Source organism: Cydia amplana, chromosome 9 (assembly GCF_948474715.1).
Source record: "Cydia amplana chromosome 9, ilCydAmpl1.1, whole genome shotgun sequence".
Classification (NCBI taxonomy): Eukaryota; Metazoa; Arthropoda; class Insecta; order Lepidoptera; family Tortricidae; genus Cydia; species Cydia amplana.
The window spans coordinates 282,647-307,118 of record NC_086077.1 but is presented as its reverse complement, the minus strand read 5'-3'; the positions used below and the strand labels follow the sequence as shown (position 1 = coordinate 307,118).

At 43.6% G+C, this 24,472-nt stretch overlaps 2 protein-coding genes across 2 annotated transcripts in view; both read right to left on the bottom strand.

The window, feature by feature from the left end:
- Nucleotides 1–4,633: 4,633 nt before the first annotated feature.
- Nucleotides 4,634–5,509, bottom strand: LOC134650786 (uncharacterized). The gene has a single exon (XM_063505719.1). It carries the CDS (start codon nucleotides 5,507–5,509, stop codon nucleotides 4,634–4,636), a length of 876 nt encoding a protein of 291 aa, XP_063361789.1.
- Nucleotides 5,510–8,353: 2,844 nt separating this feature from the next.
- Nucleotides 8,354–24,472, bottom strand: part of LOC134650785 (tuberin) — a 60,733-nt gene continuing 44,614 nt past the window's right edge. Inside the window, exons 44-58 of the mRNA XM_063505718.1 lie at nucleotides 24,201–24,365; nucleotides 23,819–23,983; nucleotides 23,437–23,601; nucleotides 23,055–23,219; nucleotides 22,677–22,837; nucleotides 21,736–21,785; nucleotides 21,155–21,391; nucleotides 19,486–19,627; nucleotides 18,881–18,996; nucleotides 16,813–16,889; nucleotides 15,894–16,053; nucleotides 15,172–15,312; nucleotides 14,668–14,850; nucleotides 12,878–13,040; nucleotides 8,354–8,479 (exon numbers count right to left, since the gene is read on the bottom strand). Coding sequence (XP_063361788.1) covers nucleotides 8,430–8,479; nucleotides 12,878–13,040; nucleotides 14,668–14,850; nucleotides 15,172–15,312; nucleotides 15,894–16,053; nucleotides 16,813–16,889; nucleotides 18,881–18,996; nucleotides 19,486–19,627; nucleotides 21,155–21,391; nucleotides 21,736–21,785; nucleotides 22,677–22,837; nucleotides 23,055–23,219; nucleotides 23,437–23,601; nucleotides 23,819–23,983; nucleotides 24,201–24,365 — 2,140 coding nt within the window. The 3' untranslated portion in view covers nucleotides 8,354–8,429. The remainder of the gene's footprint in view (nucleotides 8,480–12,877; nucleotides 13,041–14,667; nucleotides 14,851–15,171; nucleotides 15,313–15,893; nucleotides 16,054–16,812; nucleotides 16,890–18,880; nucleotides 18,997–19,485; nucleotides 19,628–21,154; nucleotides 21,392–21,735; nucleotides 21,786–22,676; nucleotides 22,838–23,054; nucleotides 23,220–23,436; nucleotides 23,602–23,818; nucleotides 23,984–24,200; nucleotides 24,366–24,472) is intronic.

Here is a 24,472-nt window from a genome sequence, read left to right as displayed (position 1 = left end):
AAGGTTCGAGCGGGACTGGCGTCCCGAGTTCCTTAAAGCTATACCTAAGCTTTTGGCTAGTCAGCTCATATCGCGGTGCACGCGCACTTGAATATGAGCTGACCTAGCTAAACTGTTCCTATATTACTTCCCCCCTTAAGGGAAAAAAAAAATTAAATTAATTAATACAATGATCTCTCTTTTGGGATCTGATAATACTTACATCCTGTGTGTTCCTAACCTTACAATGTTATGGCTTCTCTGATATCGCACAGGCGCGCGTTTCGCTGACATAGCGCTACGCGTAACTGTGTGACACGAGTACCTACGGTATCGGAATACAATGTTAATGCTTTACATTTATAATTAGATATAAGAATTGAATTTATTACAAAAACTCTGGAATATTTAAACGAACATGTTAGTTTGACATACCGAAATACACTATATGGATTTGATAACACATTATTTGTTTTATTTAAGAACACTTCACTTCACTCAATAAATTACAGGTTGTTGTTTAGGTTGGGGCTGGGCCGGCTCCCGGTGTACAACGACGGTTGTTGGTTGCACTTTAGCAACCGCTTTCTGTAGCCAACTTCGAATGCATTGTCGACACTTAGTGTATATGAAATGTATCAAAAACAGCACTAATACAACGGAGATAACGAGGAGGATAATTCCGAAGTAGTTGAGCTTTGCGTCAACCTGTCCAGTGACACTATGGACCTCTGCAATTGCGATGTTATTGTGGGACTTGTCCTCCTTGCTCTGTCCGTAGCCCATTGTAGTTAGTGTGATGACCAGTTAGACAATTAAATAAGTAAAAAAATGTATATGACACGCGCTGCGTGTTGACTGCACACAAAGTCAAGATTCTCAATATTGCATAATAAATGACAAATGATGGTCTTATAAAACATTAAATTCATGACACGATAATTAGTAAAAAAAATTGCATCAACAGATTTCTTATAGTCTAAAGTACATTTTTACAATTTGTATATCAGCAATTTCTATCGCTAATGTTAGTCAGCCAGTACCGTTGCGATTATCGCTTAGCGATGTTGTACTATAAACATTGCATCATTGACCTACCATGATAGATAAGAAAAATAATGCTTGTTTCGACCGAAGAATAAATAAATGTGTAAACCTCGTTAATAATGTAAAATTTCGCCATTATAACGCATTTTACGACTTAAAAGTATATGATACCTAACTAGGGTGCGGAACATCATGTTTCAGAGTCCGGCTTTAAACTGATTATATTAGTTAATAACTTTGAATGTAGTCTTCCACCCTTTGTGAAATGACTACTGATGCTACTTTTCGGAAGCAGAAAGTTTCTACCCCCGGGGTCCAGGCTCCTTCCAGGAGATACTAAATTAAGCAAGGTAGCGAACCCGTATTTCATGTTTTCCTAGAAATCTCATAACTATGACACACAACAAAGATGTGTCCTACGCGAACTAAGTATATCCAGCTAATCTGCGAATCTATTCGTCTATTAAAAATCTGACCGGCCTATTAATAACTCTGCCACTTCTAGTGGTGCGCGGTCTCGTGTTAGCTTCGCTTTCGCTTTGCGCTGTAGTGGAGTCGCCTACTTTAGTATTAGTATTCGCGGTATCGTCGGCGTTATTGTTCCATACGTAAGCTGGCTTCAACCTATCAATTGAAATGCGAGCTTGCCTGTTTGGAAATTGGATGAGAAATACTTTATCGTTTCTTTCTAAAACTTTGTAGGGTCCCGTATAGGGTGGTTGTAAAGATCTCCTCACGGTGTCATCCCTGACGAAAACGTATCGACATGATGCTAATTCCTTATGTACAAATAAAATGCGGTTGTTACGTGATCCCGCAGATACCGGTTTGTACTGAGATATTGTTTCTCGGATTTTATCTACTAAATTACCCGGATCGCTGGGTTCCGTGGGGCTTGTGTCAAAGAAATCCCCAGGTAAACGTAGCGTACGTCCGAACAACATCTCTGCAGCACTTACGTCATTATCGCTTCGTCCTGCCGCGCGCAGGCCTAGCATGACGGTCGGCAATTCGTCCTCCCACGAGGTATTGTTCATTCTGGCCATTAGTGCTGCTTTCAAACTCCTGTGGAAACGCTCTACCTTCGAATTGCTCTGAGGGTGGAAAGGGGTGGTTCTAACTCTATTTATACCTAACAAATTCGATAGCTCTCTAAATAGGTTACTTTCAAATTGACGTCCTTGATCTGTTGTGAGCTGTGACGGACAACCGTAACGCGCGATCCACCCGCTAAACACCGTCTTAGCTACTACTTCGGCTGTCATGTCCGCTATTGGAAAAGCTTCCGGCCAGCTAGTACGCCTATCTATTATTGTCACTAGGTAACGATTTCCATGTGGAGATGTCGGGAGCGGCCCGACCAGGTCTACATGGATATGCGACAGCCTATCAGCGTTTTCAAAGGTACCCAACTCAGAAACAGTGTGTCGGGTGACTTTCGCCTTTTGACAAGGTATACACGCTCTGGCCCAACGACTTACGTCTTTATTCATGCCAGGCCAAAAGAACTTTCGACACACCATTTTGCGAGTAGTGCGTACTCCAGGGTGACTTAGACAATGGACGCTTTCGAACGCGGTGCGTCTAAACTTTTCGGGCAAATACGGCCTTACTTCCTTCGACGATATTTCGCAATATACAGCCTTTTGACAATTCGGTATTGCGAGTAATTTTATGTTTATAGTATCGTTTCCGTCGCGCCGGTCTGATTGCGTCATGCTCGCTAGGTAGTCGTCTAGTGCTTGCTCGTCGGCGAGTTCCGTGTAATTGATAGCGGTTGGGCAAACAATGGTCTCTATGCGGGATAGCGTATCCGCCACAACGTTATCCTTCCCGCTTATGTGACGAATATCCGTAGTGAACTCGCTGATGAACATTAAATGTCTCGTACGTCGCGGCGTTTCACTACTACTTTTCCCTATATTTTCGAACGCATGACACAAAGGTTTGTGGTCTGTATAAACTATCAGTGGCCTGCCCTCGAATGACTTGCGAAAATGTTTCATTGATAAATAAATGCCTAACAGTTCTAAGTCATATGCGGAATAACTTTTCTGGGCCTTCGTTAGTTTTTTTGAAAAGAATCCTAACGGTTCCCATTTTCCATGTACTAACTGATGTAACGCAGAACCCGCACAGTTAGATGACGCGTCGGACATTAAAGCTAAAACTGCGTCAGACCTAGGGTGGGACAGCGTAACGGCTTTTTTAAGGCCCACTTTACACTGTTCGAACGCCTCTTCGGTCTCGCTTGTCCAAATTATAGGTGTCCTATCTCGCTTTTTTGTGTTGACTAAGTATTGGTCGAGTTTAGCCTGCATTGTCGCTGCTCCAGGGACGTGAGAGCGATAAAAGTTAAGCATTCCCAAAAACCTACGTAATTGTTCTACGTTTTGTGGTTTTGGGTAGTCGGCTATAGCTTGTACTTTTTCTTCTAAGGGCCTAATGCCCGTGGTAGTTACTTCATGTCCAAGGAACTCTAGTTTCGATTGCCCAAAACTACACTTGGCTAAATTAATCGTTATGCCGTATTTGTCGAAACGCTCGAAAACTAGTCTAAGATGATCCCTATGCTGCGCCTCATTATCGCTCGCGATAAGAATGTCATCTAAGTAGTTAAACAAGAAGTCGAGACCTTCCAGGACTGAACTGTTCATGAACCGCTGGAATGTTTGTGCAGCACAACGAAGACCAAATGACATAACCGGAAATTCGAATAACCCGAAAGGGGTAATTATGGCGGTTTTCTCAACATCCTGCTTAGCTACTGGGATGCAGTGGTACGCCCTATTTATGTCTAATTTGGAAAATATTTTTTTGCCTGCCAATATAAATGTAAAATCATGCAATCTAGGTATCGGGTATCTGTCAGGTTTTGTTTGTGCATTTAACGCACGGTAATCCCCGCAAGGGCGAATTTCGCCGTTTTTCTTAGTCACTACTGTTAAAGGACTGGCCCATTGACTTTTGCTAGGCCTGCAAATGCCTAATTCCTGCATACGACGAAATTCCTCCTTGACTTTTTTATACCTGTCAGGTGGCAGTGGTCTAGACCGGGCAAATGTTGGTGAACCGGTCGTTTCGATATGGTGCACAACACTATGCGTGGGCGTTTCCTTGTATGTCGGTGGCTTAGTTATGCTAGGAAACCGCAATAACAAATCACAATACGGATGATTACCGTTGACAGTGTTAATAGTCGGTTGATTGCTACGCACGGTGGGTGCAGTTATATTAAGAAATGTCACAAGGTCATGCAATTTATGTTCTGATAAATTTACTACTAATTTATGATAACTCAGAAAATCGGCTCCTAGTATTGGCTGTCTAACATCGGCTACGACAAATTCCCATCGATATGGCCTACGTAATTTTAGATCTAAAGTTAAAACTTTCACACCATATGTTCTAATCTCCGAGCCGTTTGCTGCAAACAGTTTAAGATCAGAGCACTCACCCGCGCGATGTTTGTTATGAGCTGGTAGTAGTGAAATGTCAGCACCTGTGTCCACCAAAAATCGTAGTCCATTGTTCAAGTCTGTTACACATAAACGACGGCTTGGTGTGATAGTACAGATCTCCGTCTTTGTTGCGCTCTGTACTATCCCTACTGGTTTTCCGACTGCCTCTCGGTCCATGCGCAAGGTTGACGACACTTGGTGGCGGCGGTCCCGAAGCGGAAGTGGTAGTAACAAAGCCAATCTGGTTTTCTGGCCTTGCTGTGATGGCGCGAAATGCTCCTTGGCCTGGATGCTGACCGGCCTCCACGGCCTCTCCTTCCGAAGTTGCGGATCCTTGGCCTTGACCGTTCAAGGTCCATCATTCTAACGCTTAACTTGGCAATCTCTGCCAGTATCACAGCTGTGTCGCCTGCTCCGGAACCCCTTGGCGAAGTTCTGCGTGCTGCGCTATGTGTAGGTGTCTCTACCACCGCAACGTGGGTCTTGGTTGCTTCTGCTACCTCGTCAGCTATGTTAGCTAATGTGTCTAGGTCTGTCTCTCTGGAAGCAACTAATACCGCCCGCACTGTTGTGGGTAGATGGTTCTGCCACATTATGCGTAGAGTGTCGTCTGGGAAACTACCCTTCGCTAGGTTTCGCATCTTAACTAACAGGTGTGATGGTTTCTGGTCCCCTAAATCCATTTCACTAAGTACCTTCTCAATCTGCCTGTTCTTGGAGTCCTCTAATGTCGTTAGCAGCTTGCTCTTCAAGGCCTGGTACTTATTCGTCTCGGGTGGTTTGGTGAGGAAGTCCGTCAGACGCAAAATAACTTCCTTTGGTAGTTTTGAGACTACCATGTCGAATTTTGCGTCGTCGCCTATCTTCTGTGGCGTCAAAACGGCCTCCGTGCGTATAAACCATACTCTGGGCTGATCGACCCAGAAGTCTGGAATATGGCTCGACACCGAGATCGCCATGACCTCAGTTGCTGGCGCTGTTAACTCGGCCGCGTCGGTTTTCGTCTCGTCGGCTCCACCCATTGTTGGTCACTACACTTTGCACGATAAAGTCTACAAGTCTAAATCAAATTGTCTTTGTATAACTTTCACTTTTTAGTTCAATCTATCACACGTCGGAAGGTCACCAGTTTAGAAGTAGTTGTTCTACTTCTATATATAATAGCTGGGTGACCTATTTGGTATGGAATGATAATCACTTTAAGAATTATTAACTCCGTATATTAAAACAATCAAGTTGATCGTACAAAGGTTCGAGCGGGACTGGCGTCCCGAGTTCCTTAAAGCTATACCTAAGCTTTTGGCTAGTCAGCTCATATCGCGGTGCACGCGCACTTGAATATGAGCTGACCTAGCTAAACTGTTCCTATAGCTGTGTTAGCTGACAGCGTAAAGCTTATTACCAAGACATAAGGTTGAATACTCGAATGAATCGCACTCGCCTCCCTAACGTACTTATGCTAACCATCTGTCAGGCGACACTATCTCGTATGAAACCACTGATATTGTGTTGAGATCGTATTTAGAGAAAACCGTCGCCTGATCACGCAACTACAATGTTCCGGGCACTTTAACACTGGCTAATAAAATGTTTATTTATGTACAGTCAGCAGCAGAAGCTAAGCGGGCGAGGTGTTCAAAATTACCTTGACGCGCTCTTATTATCTTAACAATAAAGTCGCGTCAAGATCATTTTGGACACCTCGCCCGCTTAGCAACTATTACTGCTGACTGGACATCCGCAGTCAGGCAGAATTAGCTCACACGTAGGTACTCTAGGACCGTAATACACTATCGTATAGCGACCGAAACAGTGCAACCGCGCCTTAACTTATCTTACTATTCTCATTCCATCAGTAGACAGCAGTAAAATGCTACTGGTCATATTACTGAATCGCTTTAAGACGTTCGATTGATAACAATAAACTTACGAAAAAATGTCTTAACTTTCAATTTTGAATAAACAATGTCTGAAAACAGGACCAGTAGCACACCCGCGAGTCCTTACACCATACTTCATGAACACTCCTGTAAACTTCGTGAACAAATCGCAAGTAACTACGCTCAAAATAAATAAAAACCAGCCAATTTGCACATAGAATTTCCTTGCAAATGACCCGCTTTTAAATGTTTTTGAGTGTATTACTCGTGTCAAGCATTAGGTTTTTACTTAGACGCAATGCGTCTATTTCACTTATTAAAGTAATAGATGCTTGTCTTTACAATATTTTCATATATTAATAACAACAATTCCGTGAGACACTGTCATAGTAGTCTAGTCACTCACGTATATTTAAGTCAAACATTCAGCATCAGCATCACTGATCAGTGTTCCCGTTAATGCTACTCGTTATGAAGCGAAGCATGTCGAGAAATCTTCGATTAAAAATACGTGAGACCCGTTTTAATACATTTTATTTTCATATTTGACGCATATCGTCGTTTTTAGCGTACCTACAATAAAATTAGGTTTAACTGTTCTTATACAACTAAAGTTATTAATTAGTGATGTTCTGAAATGAAATAGTATTTACATTGTTGTTAAACTTTGTGCTTTATTTTTACAAATATGTTATATTACGCTAAAAACAACGACAGAGCAGTGGTCATACCTTTTAACGTCGAGATTGTATGATGGTTACTTATACACCATCACCACCAATTTGTATTTCGCCAATATGTTGGCAGTTTCATCAGAAATATATAGATGTTTAATTAATTTTCCTATGCCCGATAACAGTGTTTTTCGATTTTGAATCATGTCCCAATACACATAAAGTCAAAACTCGCGTCTCAAACAACGTTACAGAGGCAAATACTACGCTTAGTGCATTTTGTACACAAGATGCAAAACTAGTAAAACAACGAATGTCGCATCCTTTTCGTCGCATATAAAATAGAAAGAGATGCAGCATATTTCGTAAACAATAAGGCTATGCCTTTATGTGTACAGGACTGGCTATAGGTACTTCACTGTCCCAAACATACTTTAAGCAATTCACTCACATATATTCGGTCACACCTGAATGTTGTTTTTTCCCATAGAAAACGAAATAAACAACAATATTTACATACATAAAGTGCACGCGTCCAAATAGGTATAATTTTCTATTTTTTTACAGTCGGTACTACGACGCGTTAAGTTCGCTCGACTGGTCTGGCCTAGTCAGTTCGGTCTAGTCGGTTCGATTAGGCCAACTCAGTCCCAGAGCTCAAAAAGCCCGACTCGATTCGACTAGGCCGCTTGATTCGGCCGAACGCGTTCGATTAGGTCAAACGTCAGTTCGGCGGTCGGGTCGACTAGGCCGCTTGGTTCGGCCGAACGAGTTCGATTAGGTCAAACGTCAGTTCGGCGGTCGGGTCGACTAGGCCGCTTGATTCGGCCGAACGCGTTCGATTAGGTCAAACGTCAGTTCGGCGGTCGGGTCGACTAGGCCGCTTGGTTCGGCCGAACGAGTTCGATTAGGTCAAACGCCAGTTCGGCGGTCGGGTCGACTAGGCCGCTTGATTCGGCGGAACGAGTTCGATTAGGTCAAACGTCAGTTCGGCGGTCGGGTCGACTAGGCCGCTTGGTTCGGCCGCACGAGTTCGATTAGGTCAAACGTCAGTTCGGCGGTCCTGTCGACTAGGCCGCTTGGTTCGGCCGCATGAGTTCGATTAGGTCAAACGTCAGTTCGGCGGTCGGGTCGACTAGGCCGCTTGGTTCGGCCGCACGAGTTCGATTAGGTCAAACGTCAGTTCGGCGGTCGGGTCGACTAGGCCGCTTGGTTCGGCCGCACGAGTTCGATTAGGTCAAACGTCAGTTCGGCGGTCGGGTCGACTAGGCCGCTTGGTTCGGCCGCACGAGTTCGATTAGGTCAAACGTCAGTTCGGTGGTCGGGTCGACTAGGCCGAGTCGGTTCGTTAGACCGACGCAGTTCGGCCGAGCAGCTCGGTAAGGTATTTAAGTGTAGTCGTTGAAGTCATCCATGGCGACCCGGCGCGCGGTGTCTCCTGTAGGGAACATTCATAATTATTATTGCGAACAAATTTAGAAACCTACTTTTTAATAAATTTAAAAGTGGAAAAATTACTGGCTCGGGTGAGACTTACGGCCTCTGGAATTACCCGAGGCAGTAATTTTTTGACTTAATAATAATCACATTTAATAGCATCGTTCACAGACGTTTCTGCTTGTTATAAATTCATCTACTTTTTACATTTACATCAATAGTAAGTCGTACTACAAGTAACAAACATTTTTTTGATGTTTTTTTTTGTAGATTTTACTAAATATAACTAGGATAAGAAGCGTAGCTATTTTTAATTTGATGTGTCGGACAGCTAATTAGTTTTAGCGTTTCCTTTATCAAGTTGTGGTAATATGTTTATTTATTTATTTATTTAAGTATGAAACAAACGGTCGTACAGAAAATATTGTTACAGTTTCTTCTCTTAATCTAGACCTATAGTTTCCATTTTTGTTACACATATGTTTATAATTAAAGTACGAAAAAGTACCTATCTCGGCTTAGGTTCAGGTTCACTTGATTAGTAGTAAGATATGTTTATTCTTATCAAGAATTTATAGCTTCTGACAATAGTGATACGACTGAGAATTAAATGAATTATTATTATAAATGAATTGACACTATTATTATTATTTTAATTGATAATGTATTGTAATGTCATCGGAAATATATTTGGATTATTCAGTGTAGAAAACAAAATTATGTTATGTTGTTTTAAGGTAATTTTAAGTATTTAGTTTTTAAGATTATCATGCTATATAGACAGGTGGAAATCGGCCTGTTTCGAGAAAAGTCGTCGACATCTCTTCTAAATACCTAAAACTGGTATGGATGTGTTCCTCGTGATCTCTAAAATAGGAAATGACCGGTTTTAGTTTATGGAGTGGGGGACGGGTCGAAAAAAAGGGGGGCAAAGATGGCGGCCGACCATTATTGATATTTGTTCACATCTTGAGTCCTATGGGACCGATCGGTTCGTGTGAGGTGTCGTTTGAAAGAGTATTAAACGTGCTATTATTGTTTCATAATAACCGTAGTCATAACTGTAGTCGTTTACGAAATATTTTAAAATATTTGATTTTATACCGTGCATGGATGGCATAAGTACTGATAAAATATGCGCCTAACTCAATAAATTACAACAATACCGCAATTATTTTATTACAAAATATACGAGACATTTCATTAGCTTACCAAAAACATAAGTTTTATTGGCGTATGATATTATATAACCAATTAATAACGAATTTTGTTCAGCATGGGTCACTACGCACCGTCACGTAAATGGCGGGCGACCGACGTAAACTTTTCATTATTTCTCGGGTTCTATTTTATTGATCAATTTCTGATAGGTACCATTTGAAAGGTTATTAAACGTACAATAAATGGTTTCTAATAGCCGTAGTCATAACTTTAGTAATTTACAAAATATTTTAAAACATTTGATTTTTTTACCGTGCATGGATGGCATAAGTACTGATAAAATATGCGTCTAACTCAATAAATTATAACTTTACTCCAATAATATTCTTACAAAATGTACGTGAAATTTCATTAGCTTTCCAAAAATATAAGTTTTATTGGTGTATGATATTATATAACCAAGTAATTACGAATTTTGTTCAACATGGGTCACTAAGCGCCGTCACGTAAATGGCAGGAGATCGGTGTCAACTTTTCATTATTTCTCGGGTTTTATTTTATTGATCAGTTCGTGATAGATACCATTTGAAAGAATATTAAACGTACTATAATTGGTTTTCAATAACTGTAGTCATAACTTTAGTCATTTTCAAAGTAATTGAAAACATGATTTTTTACCGTGCATGCACATAAGTACTGCTAAAACATGGTTCTAACTTAATAAATTATAACTTTATCGCAATTAATGTATTTACAAAATATACGAGACATTTCATTATCTTTCCAAAAACATAAGATTTATTGGTGTAAGATATTATATAACCAAGTAATAATGAATTTTGTTCAGCATGGGTCACTGCGCACCGTCATATAAATCCCAACAAACAATTAGGCGACACTTAGCACCTATTTTCTTACCTAACAGCCTGGCTCTAGAATAGCTACATCTATAGTCTTAGTTTACAGTTTACAGGCTCTGGTGAGATAAAAGTGTTTAAAAGGTTCATCTAAAGATTTAAGATCTACAGTAGCTGTTTTGGGCGCTATATTGCATGTTAAGCTGCTAGTATTATAGCTTATAGCTCAAAGTGAATTGAACAACCTTAACATCTATATGAGTAATAATCTGCAATTTGCACTTAAGGTTCTAAACGTGTGATAAAGCCTTCTACTTATAGCTTTTTATATCGCAATCGCTACTTAACTGTCTTGTATGACTTACAGTCGAACAGAGAAGTTATGAGTCGCTATTATAGATCTAAGATCATGTAGTTACAGACGAGCGTTATTTAAATACCGTAGTACATCTTATAACTGTCAATAGAGTCGTACTTACAAGCTAAAACTACAATGCCAAACGCCAATGAATCAATAGGTAAGCAAAAACTATAAATTAGACCGTAAAATAAAATAGTAAATAAATATAATATAGATAGTTTACTCAATATTGACCTTATCTTACTATTACTATACTTAAAACCGGACTTCACGGATAGTTATTATGTGGACATACGCTGGTACTCAAATAGTAGTCACTTATTTTGCATCCTGGAGCGTGCGGCGACAAATATCTCTTTAACGCCACAAGCCTCAGATCTCACTAAAAAGGTGATTTTAAATTATTAACTACGGAGTGGGTTTGAAAACGTTTTACGTGTAGACGCGTGAGTCAAATAACAACACAGATATTAAGTACTTCATATGCAGTGGTTTTGCAATCATGAAAGCTACGAACTTAACGATGTTATGAACCTAGAACTGGGCTTTTGTCAAAAGAGTCAAACTATACTTAAGTTTCCTGTGATAAAAAAACAAAACAAACAAACCATCATTTATATCGATATTTTATCATTTTGGATACCTACATTATAAAATGTACTGTCAAACAATAATAGAATGCTGCTGGTCTACCAGGCGCTCGCCGCGCCGTGTGTTTGCTTGCTTGGCGAAATTGGTCCTGGCATATATATATGTTTATAGTTGTACGGTAACTAAACAATATTTTTGGAAAGTTAATAAATAGTTTGCTGATTTTACTCTAAAAATTTCACGCTATATTTACTACATTATCTCTTTCTCAAATTATTTCAGTCACTAAGCAAACCTCTAAGGTAAAAATTAAACATTTTCTTTAATATTTTTAAAATGGTTATTTTGGGCCTCAGATTTCAAACAATCGAGTATTCACAGAAAATTTAATATGCTTGCAAATGGTATCCACCATGTATCAGAAAAATAGAACCTGAAATATAATGAAAACTCAACGATGGCCGGGCTCCATTTACGTGACGGTGCACAGTACCCATGCTGAACAAAATTCATGATTACGTAGTTATACAACATTATAAAGCAATAAAACTTATATTTTTGGATAGCTCATAAAATTTCCCGTATATTTTGAAAATATTTATTGCGGTAATGTTATAATCTATTGAGTTAGAAGCATGTTTTACCAGTACTTATGTCCATGCACGATAAAAATCATATATTTTCAATTATTTTGTAAATGACTACAGTTATGACTACGGTTATTAGAAACCAATTATTGTACATTTAACATTCTTTCTAATGGTATCCATCACCAATTGATCAGTAAAATAGAACCCGAGAAACAATGAACAGTTGTGGTCGGTCGCCCGCCATTTACGTGACGGTGCGTAGTGACCCATGCTGAACAAAATTCATCATTACATGGTTATATAATACCATACACCAATAAACCTTATGTTTTTAGAAAGCTGACGCATGTTTTGTCAGTACTTATGCCATCCATGCACGGTAAAAAATCATATATTTTAAAATATTTTCTAAACGACTACAGTTATGACTACAGTTATTATGAAGCAATAATAGCACGTTTAATACTCTTTCAAACGACACCTCAAACGAACCGATCGGTCCCATAGGACTCAAGATGTGAACAAATATCAATGCTGGTCGGCCGCCCACATTCCCCCCCTTTTTATCGACACGTCCCCCTCTCCATAAACTAAAACCGGTCAATTCGTATTCTAGAGACCACGAGGAACACATCCATACCAGTTTTAGGTATTTAGAAGAGATGTCTACGAAAATCGTGAAGGAGACGACTTGTGTTTAATTTAACGCCAGACTAATACCCTATTCAGGGTCCATGCTGTTACAATTTAAATGATTATAACACCTATATGTACCATGGATTGCAGTAAATAAATGAAATGAAATGTTGTACAGTTAGAGTGAGCACGGCGGTGCGTACCTTGCGGGGCGTAGGGTTTGGGCGCGCGGCGCGCGTGCGCGAGGCGCTCGTCCTCGACGCGGCGCCGCAGCCGCTTGATGTGCCGCAGCCGCTCCAGCGAGTTGCTCGCGTACGGCGCCGAGCCGCCGCCCATCGACAGCGACTGCGATATGTGCGACGCCAGCTGTGGACCACATACACGTTCAGGCTAGCGATGTGACGAGTCCACTTTTTTTCAATTCGAATCATTCGAATTGATTCGGCCGCTGATTCGAATTCAAAATCGAGTTGACTCGACTCGACGATTCGCGTGGTTCGCGACAAGGTCACAGGCACAGGCGCGGAGCGAGTTGAGACGGCGAGTTACGCGGCAGTTGTTGTAAAAAGAACCTTCAGGGCACGGAATTAAGGTTTATTTTTGAATGGCCATACTAGCAGTGAATTCGAGTTGGGATACTTGGAATGGCGAATCAAGCGGCAGTTGTTGTAAAATGAACCTTCGGGTCATGGAATTAAGGTTTATTTTTGAATGGTCATAGTACCAATTCGAGTTGAGACGGCGAATCGAGCGGCAGTTGTTGTAAAAAGAGCCTTCGGGCTACAGTATTAAGGTTTATTTTTGAATGGCCTTAGTAGCAGTGTGATAGCGTTGACTCGGCTCGGCGAGTTGTTCGCCGAGTTAGCTAGTGGTCGAGTTGATTCGAATTGCCCATAGTCTTGATTCGAATTAACTCATCTGTAGGCTGATTCGAATTATTCGAATCAGATAACTCGACTCGCCCATCGCTAGTTCAGGCCGAGACGAACTGGTATGTAGCGGCGGCTTCGATCGACACGGGCTTCCGACAGGTCGGAAAGGATAGGCCCAAGCGATATCTTGACATTCAAATCATTCTGCCGTTTTTCGCGGGGGGGAACGTGCACACAGTCGCACTTCTCACACACTTACATACAAAATCCGATCTGTAATGACGACACAAATACATAGAAAATGACACCCTACACAGACAAATCTTGCACACCTCGATCTGTTTTTGTGTACGGACGAATCACAAGTGTCACAACACGCACACTGACACATTTTCGTCAAAGAATTTTATTGTTTTCTGAGAGATGAGAAGTCGGGTTTGTCGCTCGACCGATCCGCAATTTGTACTGGGCGAGCAAAATCGATAAATCCAGCAATTACGTGAGACTAAAATATAATAATTGTGTTTAAATGTAATTAAACGTATGACATGTAAAAAAAATATTACATGTGAAATGTAACACCTTCTTTTTGTAAATTTGATGTCCCCGACCTCTTTTTACAACAAAAAACCGAGCAATTAGGCATTTTTTCTGCTGCTGTGTTCACTCGCGCGTCTGGACTCGGTCTAGTTAAAAATCCGAGCGCGACTAGTTTTATTACCCGCGCTAGATCAGTTGATCTTGTACCTAGGCAGAGGGGAAATAGTGCGAATGCCGCATCCCTTCCGTGTTGATCGAAGAGCGGCGGCCTTAGAGCCCGCCCGGACGAAGCGTGTTGCCCGCGTTTTATGCGCGTTCCTACGCTTGATGTGCGACAAAGGGGCTCAGCACTCGGTGTATAGACTCGCGCAGAATGGGGGCGTAAGACGAGCGAGTCGAAAGTCCGGCGTATTGCGTGCGACGCGCGAGTATATAAATATTACGCGTCTACACATTTATATACTTTTTACACGATTAATTTTTTATTCGAATGTGAAATCAAAATAACACATATTTTAATTTTGAAACGTTTAAATAACCCGGTAACTTATATGGCAAGTTAGCGAGTGAAGTAGACTCACGGCGCAGTGCAGCGCCAGCTGGCGGGCGAGCGTGGCGGCGCAGTGGTCGGACACGACGTGCGCGCAGTTGTCGAGGTGCGGCAGGAACTTGCTGCGGATGCGCTCGTCCTTGGTCTTGATGTGGACGCGGTGCAGCCCGTGCTCGAACGGCTCCACTACCACGATGCACAGGTTGAACTGGCCCTGTGGACAAACAGAAACGTTAGTCCAACCGAATCAGTTATACTGATATCCATTTAGAATTGTATGATATTGAAACGCATAAAAACAATCTTTTTTGAAATTGGTACATTATATTGACTTGTTACAATTGGTGCCGTGACCAGGATATTGATTGTAACAAGTGATTTCTTGTTCCAATACGTAGTTGTTACCAATGTATTGTTCTCCTTATTGCCATGAGCGTTCGTTGGACATATAATATGATAAACTTTTAGGCAACTTTCGTCTTTGATGGACCTTAATGATTTTTTTTGGGGAAGTTTTATTCGTCTTTTGGCGTACCTTGATGGTTTGTATGGGGAAGTCTCCGCCCGAGTCGTTGTACACTATGGAGACGTAGTCGTTGCCGATGTACTTGCGCTTCTCGTTGCACGTGGGGTCGGCGGCGGACACCGGCATGGCTGTTGCCACGTGGAACAACACCTGACGACAAAACATTTATTAGTAAGGGCCACTTGCACCATTTACTAATCCGGGGTTAACCGGTTAAACCTGGAGTTTCCGGTTACCGGTACAATTTGACACTGGGTTAACGGTTTAACCGCTTAACCCCGGGTAAGTGGAATGGTGCAAGTGGCGCTAAGTATAGTAACTAAATATTTGCTTTAATATTTCGCCGAGGAAGGCGTGTTGAAACGAAAGCAAAGCAAAAGATTCTAGAATGAAAATCTGCGGACTGCGAGTAATTTTGGACCACCCGAGTAGTTTGTAGTCTGCATAAGACAATAATAGATATAGTAATATTGTTTTACTATAATATAACATTTATTTTGAGTGAAATGGATAAAACAAATCGAAAATCAAACAAAGTAAGCGAGCCATGCGCACGGGTTGATTGCATTGTTGTCGACGATTGTTTGGAAACGCTTCTCGAATTATGAAAAGGCGAGTAACGAGTAAGTAAAAACAGCAACACTCTTAACTGTTCATCGGTGGGCCTTATGCCTTTTGTAATAAGGTCCACCGATGGACAGTTAAGAGTGTGGGCGATGGTATATACGTACCTGCATGACATCGTCGTGCCACACATACGTGTATTTGCCGTCTTTGCCTCCCTGCTCCAGATTGAGGAATAGAGGCTGTTGCTGCGCCCCCTCTAATAGACCGGCGCCGCTGCCGGCTAGAGATACCAGGGTGCCTAGTTGACCGAGGAACTCAGCATATCTGTAAAGGTGTACCGTGACTGAAACTACTCGTACGAAATGATCTTCAAATGCCAAGAACATCAAAGTAAGCTAAAACAAAATCACCATCATACCGAATTCTATGTCTGAATTTCTTGAAATTTCGAAAAAAAAGCTTCTTCTTGTTTAGTGTCTCGATTACCACAACGGAATAAAAGCATACATCAAAACAGCCCTTATTTTTTGTAAATGTGGACGGTACGGTAAGGTAAAGTAGAATAGAGTACAATACAATACAATACAAATACTCTTTATTGTACACCTCATTACAGAAAACAATACGGATAATACAGGAAGAAGAGGTTAAACAACAGGCGGTCTTATCGCTAAAAAGCGATCTCTTCCAGACAACCTTTAGGTAGCGGAAATTAATAAATTTATGTCATGTCAGTAGGTGCTTCATATTCAATATAAGAATTTTAGCACAGAAAAACACAATACAAAAACAGTATAACACAAATAAAAATAAAATAAAATAAGATACATATACATACACATATACATACACATATACATACACAAATACATACATATATATATATAAATATATGTGTAAATATGCCAGCTATAGGGAAAAGGAAACAGGTAAAAGTATTACGGAGCAGATAAAAAGTGAAGTTTAACCCCAGTACCCCAGTACCCCATGTAATAAAGGTCCATTTCCCCCTAACTCCGAAATTACAACCAGTTTTTGATCGAAGTGATACTACTTAGTGAATGGCATCTCAAATGAATGTACCTGACGCTGCCGTATTCATTCTTCAACACTTCAACTTCATTGTCCTGCTGTCCCGGTCCGACGTACAGCACGCCCACCTGTCACACAATCAGTTGATGCCACCAGGAATAGATTGTTATCTATTATGTAATCTTTGACAATTTATACAAGTTGTAGCAAAAATATTGAGGATCCGCTTAAGGACATATTCGGTGTCGTGTTCTGATTAGGAAAAAGTAGAAGATTTTTTTTTCTATGGGGCAGGTCATCCAAGTCGGCCAACTCTCCAATCTCTCCATACAAAGGCCAAAAATTGTTTGTGTCAAAAAAAACTCTTCTACTTTTTCCTAATCAGAACACGATACCGAATATGCCCTTATACGTATCCCTGCTAATTTTGTTACACTTTGTATAAAATAAAAATCTTAAACAACAAGACACGAGCCTCCTCTCTAGAACCTAACCATAGACTCCCCAATTGAGCCACAGCAAATTGACGAGACAACACTCAAACGATCATATAAATGAAATATGTGATGGTATAAAAGGTCTATCTGCCTAGTGGTCAGGCAGGCAGAGTATCTGTCACCTTGTAGGTCTCGATGGGCGGCACTCGGTCCAGGTTCTTGATGGTGCGCTCGTGTTGTACTCCGGACACCAGCAGCGGCCGTTATATGTCATAGCTGTCTTGTTTGTCTGTCTGTCGCACTTTAGACTGTGAAGGCAGAGTATCTGTCACCTTGTAGGTCTCGATGGGCGGCACTCGGTCCAGGTTCTTGATGGTGCGCTCGTGTTGTACTCCGGACACCAGCAGCGGCCGTTATATGTCATAGCTGTCTTGTTTGTCTGTCTGTCGCACTTTAGACTGTGAAGGCAGAGTATCTGTCACCTTGTAGGTCTCGATGGGCGGCACTCGGTCCAGGTTCTTGATGGTGCGCTCGTGTTGTACTCCGGACACCAGCAGCGGCCGTTATATGTCATAGCTGTCTTGTTTGTCTGTCTGTCGCACTTTAGACTGTGAAGGCAGAGTATCTGTCACCTTGTAGGTCTCGATGGGCGGCACTCGGTCCAGGTTCTTGATGGTGCGCTCGTGTTGTACTCCGGACACCAGCAGCGGCCGTTATATGTCATAGCTGTCTTGTTTGTCTGTCTGTCGCACTTTAGACTGTGAAGGCAGAGTATCTGTCACCTTGTAGGTCTCGATGGGCGGCACTCGGTCCAGGTTCTTGATGGTGCGCTCGTGTTGTACTCCGGACACCAGCAGCGGCCGTTATATGTCATAGCTGTCTTGTTTGTCTGTCTGTCGCACTTTAGACTGTGAAGGCAGAGTATCTGTCACCTTGTAGGTCTCGATGGGCGGCACTCGGTCCAGGTTCTTGATGGTGCGCTCGTGTTGTACTCCGGACACCAGCAGCGGCCGTTATATGTCATAGCTGTCTTGTTTGTCTGTCTGTCGCACTTTAGACTGTGAAGGCAGAGTATCTGTCACCTTGTAGGTCTCGATGGGCGGCACTCGGTCCAGGTTCTTGATGGTGCGCTCGTGTTGTACTCCGGACACCAGCAGCGGCCGTTATATGTCATAGCTGTCTTGTTTGTCTGTCTGTCGCACTTTAGACTGTGAAGGCAGAGTATCTGTCACCTTGTAGGTCTCGATGGGCGGCACTCGGTCCAGGTTCTTGATGGTGCGCTCGTGTTGTACTCCGGACACCAGCAGCGGCCGTTATATGTCATAGCTGTCTTGTTTGTCTGTCTGTCGCACTTTAGACTGTGAAGGCAGAGTATCTGTCACCTTGTAGGTCTCGATGGGCGGCACTCGGTCCAGGTTCTTGATGGTGCGCTCGTGTTGTACTCCGGACACCAGCAGCGGCCGTTATATGTCATAGCTGTCTTGTTTGTCTGTCTGTCGCACTTTAGACTGTGAAGGCAGAGTATCTGTCACCTTGTAGGTCTCGATGGGCGGCACTCGGTCCAGGTTCTTGATGGTGCGCTCGTGTTGTACTCCGGACACCAGCAGCGGCCGTTATATGTCATAGCTGTCTTGTTTGTCTGTCTGTCGCACTTTAGACTGTGAAGGCAGAGTATCTGTCACCTTGTAGGTCTCGATGGGCGGCACTCGGTCCAGGTTCTTGATGGTGCGCTCGTGTTGTACTCCGGACACCAGCAGCGGTCGCTCTGCGAGAGGATTCTGCGCGCTGGGCACTTCGCCTGCCGAAGCAGATACATGTTCAACAAAGGCAAATATTTTTTACACTTTATAACCGAGTTTTTAAAGATGTAGTTCGGCAAGCCATTTACGTCAGTAAAAAACGCGGCAAAAAAAAAGAACTTCGCGCCTTTTTCTACTGACAAAGTGGGTTTGCCAGAGTACAGTTAGATTTGTAAGATGCCGGTCGCTTCGGCTGTGGAATGAGCTTCCTACCGAGTCTTTCCTGAAGGACTACAGTATGGGGTTATTCAAAGTTTACATGTTTATACACGGTTGGGTAACGCGCATGTTATACGCCTGGAGACAAGGCGTCGCCAAGATCGATTGATTGACTTATTTATTGGGTAAAATCGTTGCTTTACAGGTTAGGGTGCAGAGAGTGCAGGGGAGGGGGAGAGACCTATATGTAGTTTAAAATGTGTAAGTTGAAAGTGTAAACTACGTGTATGTGAGGTGTGCAATAAAGAGTATTGTATTGTATTGTATACCTGGCACGGGCGGGGTGATGGGGTAGGTGCTCATCTTGTGGTAGAGCTGCAGCAGCACGAAGGAGGGGGTGACGCCGCCGCCCGAGCCCGTGCTGCTCGCCGCCGTCGACCGCCCGCTCGACGACGTCGATGTTGCTGATGACTGCTCTCTGGACAAACAATACCAATAGTTATGAGCATAGGTCAATATGGATGACTGTTGAGTAGTGCTGCAAAAATCAGGCACGGCCCGCCTTAAGGAGCGCTTGTGCGGTGCACTCCCATATATAATCAAAATGAAATTATGGTACCTATTTAATATATTACTATTTAAGATCGATCGTAAAAAACTCAATACCAATTAAATAATAACCTTTATTCATTATAAGTTTATAGACAGCTCACCAAGTCACCACTACCTACACGGCGTACTCCTATAATTTCATAGAAATCAAAGGTAACGCGCGAAGCGGAGCGCTTTGGATTGCGCTCCTATGGAAAAAGATTTAGTACATTCGATCAATAGGAAATTCAATAAGAGCGAAAGAGAAATCTCACCAGAGCTCCGCGCGTGAAACAGAATATTTTCTATGAGGGAAGAGGCAAAATCGGTGCGGCGCTCCGAGCCCGGTTGATCTGCGCGCGCATCCCGCGCGCCATGTTGATATTGTTGTCACTTGTTTCTAAACAGACCTTAGTCAATTTTAAAGTATGTGCGGGAATGCAATTTTGGCTTTTTTTTTCATTCTAAATAATGAAAGAAGAGTTTAAACAGTTAAAGCACATAATTTGTTTGTTGTGAGGTGTTTAAAAATGAATGAATTTAACGTGAGAATGTGAAAAAGTTTACAAAATCGACTCGAGTTAAATTATGGACGACCTTGAACTTTCGTAGCAATGTTACTCAAAAACAAAAACATATATTTTTTAAATCAGATCCATAACCAAAAACACCGTGGTTGTGTTGTGTGAATGTGATAAAAGTAACTAGCTTATTTTGTTTTTCGTGTTACCTAGGTATATTAAGTATGTTTTGTGTTTGGCACGGGCGCGGGCTGTGCGGTGAGTTTGTTTGGACCGAAACAGGTGTGTTAACAATCTAGCACATCTTTCCATAAAATTTAATGAAAAACATTATATCCATTTGTAAAATGAACTGCAGTTGGCGTCTATCGGTCGTCAAGATATTCGTAATACCGAAAATCTATGAGAGAGTTCAATGACCGGGTGGACGGAAACCGACATCTAGGTACTTTGCGACGGTTAATTGAATGTGTAGGTTTAGTTTTTGTTTTTTATTGTGAGTGAACACCCATAATACATAGCTACCAGCCGCCTCTGGCAAAAATGACAAGTTTAAGTGCCAGTTGAGCCATCCACACTTGACAGACTGATCAACGTCACCCGGCGCGCCGCGGCGGTTTACTACGAAACTTTCCATACAATAAAATTTAGCGGACTCTTTAACGATGCCAAACTTGAATCTTAAATCTGCTTATTATTGGGGTTTGCAACAGTCAAAGGTTTTTATTGGTTTTTTTTAATGCTAAGGAGGCAAACGAGCAGACGGATCGCTCGACGGTAAGCGATTACCGCCGACCATATACACCCGCAACACGAGAGGGGTTGTAAGTGCGTTGCCGGCCTTTAAGATGGGAATAAGTCGGCGCCGGCTTCTCCTGTTATAAGCCGACCCTTGGAGTAGTGGAGTGTGTGTGTACCTGTGTCGCCTCGTGGGGCTCATGACGGAGATGGTGTTGGAGCGCTTGGAGCGGGACAGCGGCGGCAGGTCGTCCCGCTCCCTCATGGAGCCCACAGTGGCGGGAGGAGGCGGGGGCGGGGCGGGGGCGGGGGCGGGCTTGTGCGCGTGCGCGGCGGCCGGCGGGTGCGCGGGCGCCACGCCCTGCACGATGCTGTCGCTCGCCACCTGCGAGACAATAACAATTTTACAGGTCGCTTTTAATCTATTATGATCCTTACATATAAGCTGACAAGATACAAAATTGTTCGTAATTTAAAATATAATATCTGGGGTAACCGAGCTTCGCTCGGAAAACATATAAAAACTCAAAAATGCGCGTTTTCCCAGAGATAAAACCTAGCTAGATCGATTTTTCGCCTGCGAAAACCCCCATATAGTAAATTCCATCGAAATCGTTAGAGCCGTTTCCGAGATCCCCGAAATATATATATATAAATAAATAAATAAATAAACAAGAATTGCTCATTTAAAGGTATTAGATTGTTATATTATATGTAATACGTAGGTACCTTCTGTATGGGCTGCGGCGCGGGCCCATCTTCGGGCGCCGACCCCGAACCTGAAAACATATCTAACGTTACAAAAAATTTTCCACGTATGTTACTTTTTAAGAAGTTAAGTTTGTATTTGTTAGTAATATCAAAGAAAATTTATTGTAATAGAGAGGTAAAGTCTAAGAACAAAACGTGCCCCTTAGTTTGACATCCGAAACAGATGGCGCTGTACTGCGCCATATGTTTTGCGGTCACTGAATTGTCAAACATCATATTTGACAATCAGACTTAGGGCAAAATGTATGGAGCTGTACAGCGCCATCTTGTTTACCTGTCAAATTTGAAGCACGAAGTCTTAGAAATTACGCATCTTACTCAATCAATGTATCTTTGGTAATATGGAGGTTTCCAATCATCTCTGTGGTTGCGAGTAACAAACACGTTGTAATAGGCTACATGACTAATTTTCATTTATGGTATCAATCGATCGGGTTTGTTTTTAGGATCAAATGTCTATATGGGACCCATTGCATTAAAGTAACACAAAAGTCAGAAATAGTAGTCAAAGTCCGACAGCCGCACTTCACTCGCGAAACGCCCTATACAAAACGGCCAGGGGCCGTGACGTCATCGCCCATCTTGTAGTATGGACAAAACAAAAAAAATGCGTTTTTGTCGGTGAGATATTGCGGTTATGTATATAGTTGCTGTAAAATATTTTTTTGGGTGAAATGTACCCTAATCGAATATAATCGAATGGTACCCTTGCTTTTATCGTTTTTGGAAGTTAAAAAAAAACTTAAATTTTGAAACTTTCAGGTCCTGTATTTTTGTAATTTTTCAATATTTTATTTTAATATCCCCATTATTGTGATAAATTGCTCGTTCGCTATCTATTTTACTAGACTTTGTTATAAAATTCAACATGTGTCATCATCCCTATTGTAGATACTTGCCGGGGTCGGAGTTGTATGTCATGAGGTGGGGATGCGGGGGCGGGTTGGGCGCGGCGAGGGGGGAGGAGCCGGACATCTCCTCGGGGATGGCCTCGCACGACACTCGCATGTCGCTCTTCTGGTTCGCTTTCTTGGTCGCGTGCAGGGACTGCGACTGTGTGCTGTGGACAACGTTTATTGAAGATACTTGCCCGGGTCCGAGTTGTAGGTCATGAGGTGGGGATGCGGGGGCGGGTTGGGCGCGGCGAGGGGGGAGGAGCCGGACATCTCCTCGGGGATGGCCTCGCACGACACTCGCATGTCGCTCTTCTGGTTCGCTTTCTTGGTCGCGTGCAGGGACTGCGACTGTGTGCTGTGGACAACGTTTATTGAAGATACTTGCCCGGGTCCGAGTTGTAGGTCATGAGGTGGGGATGCGGGGGCGGGTTGGGCGCGGCGAGGGGGGAGGAGCCGGACATCTCCTCGGGGATGGCCTCGCACGACACTCGCATGTCGCTCTTCTGGTTCGCTTTCTTGGTCGCGTGCAGGGACTGCGACTGTGTGCTGTGGACAACGTTTATTGAAGATACTTGCCCGGGTCCGAGTTGTAGGTCATGAGGTGGGGATGCGGGGGCGGGTTGGGCGCGGCGAGGGGGGAGGAGCCGGACATCTCCTCGGGGATGGCCTCGCACGACACTCGCATGTCGCTCTTCTGGTTCGCTTTCTTGGTCGCGTGCAGGGACTGCGACTGTGTGCTGTGGACAACGTTTATTGAAGATACTTGCCCGGGTCCGAGTTGTAGGTCATGAGGTGGGGATGCGGGGGCGGGTTGGGCGCGGCGAGGGGGGAGGAGCCGGACATCTCCTCGGGGATGGCCTCGCACGACACTCGCATGTCGCTCTTCTGGTTCGCTTTCTTGGTCGCGTGCAGGGACTGCGACTGTGTGCTGTGGACAACGTTTATTGAAGATACTTGCCCGGGTCCGAGTTGTAGGTCATGAGGTGGGGATGCGGGGGCGGGTTGGGCGCGGCGAGGGGGGAGGAGCCGGACATCTCCTCGGGGATGGCCTCGCACGACACTCGCATGTCGCTCTTCTGGTTCGCTTTCTTGGTCGCGTGCAGGGACTGCGACTGTGTGCTGTGGACAACGTTTATTGAAGATACTTGCCCGGGTCCGAGTTGTAGGTCATGAGGTGGGGATGCGGGGGCGGGTTGGGCGCGGCGAGGGGGGAGGAGCCGGACATCTCCTCGGGGATGGCCTCGCACGACACTCGCATGTCGCTCTTCTGGTTCGCTTTCTTGGTCGCGTGCAGGGACTGCGACTGTGTGCTGTGGACAACGTTTATTGTAGATACTTGCCCGGGTCCGAGTTGTAGGTCATGAGGTGGGGATGCGGGGGCGGGTTGGGCGCGGCGAGGGGGGAGGAGCCGGACATCTCCTCGGGGATGGCCTCGCACGACACTCGCATGTCGCTCTTCTGGTTCGCTTTCTTGGTCGCGTGCAGGGACTGCGACTGTGTGCTGTGGACAACGTTTATTGAAGATACTTGCCCGGGTCCGAGTTGTAGGTCATGAGGTGGGGATGCGGGGGCGGGTTGGGCGCGGCGAGGGGGGAGGAGCCGGACATCTCCTCGGGGATGGCCTCGCACGACACTCGCATGTCGCTCTTCTGGTTCGCTTTCTTGGTCGCGTGCAGGGACTGCGACTGTGTGCTGTGGACAACGTTTATTGAAGATACTTGCCCGGGTCCGAGTTGTAGGTCATGAGGTGGGGATGCGGGGGCGGGTTGGGCGCGGCGAGGGGGGAGGAGCCGGACATC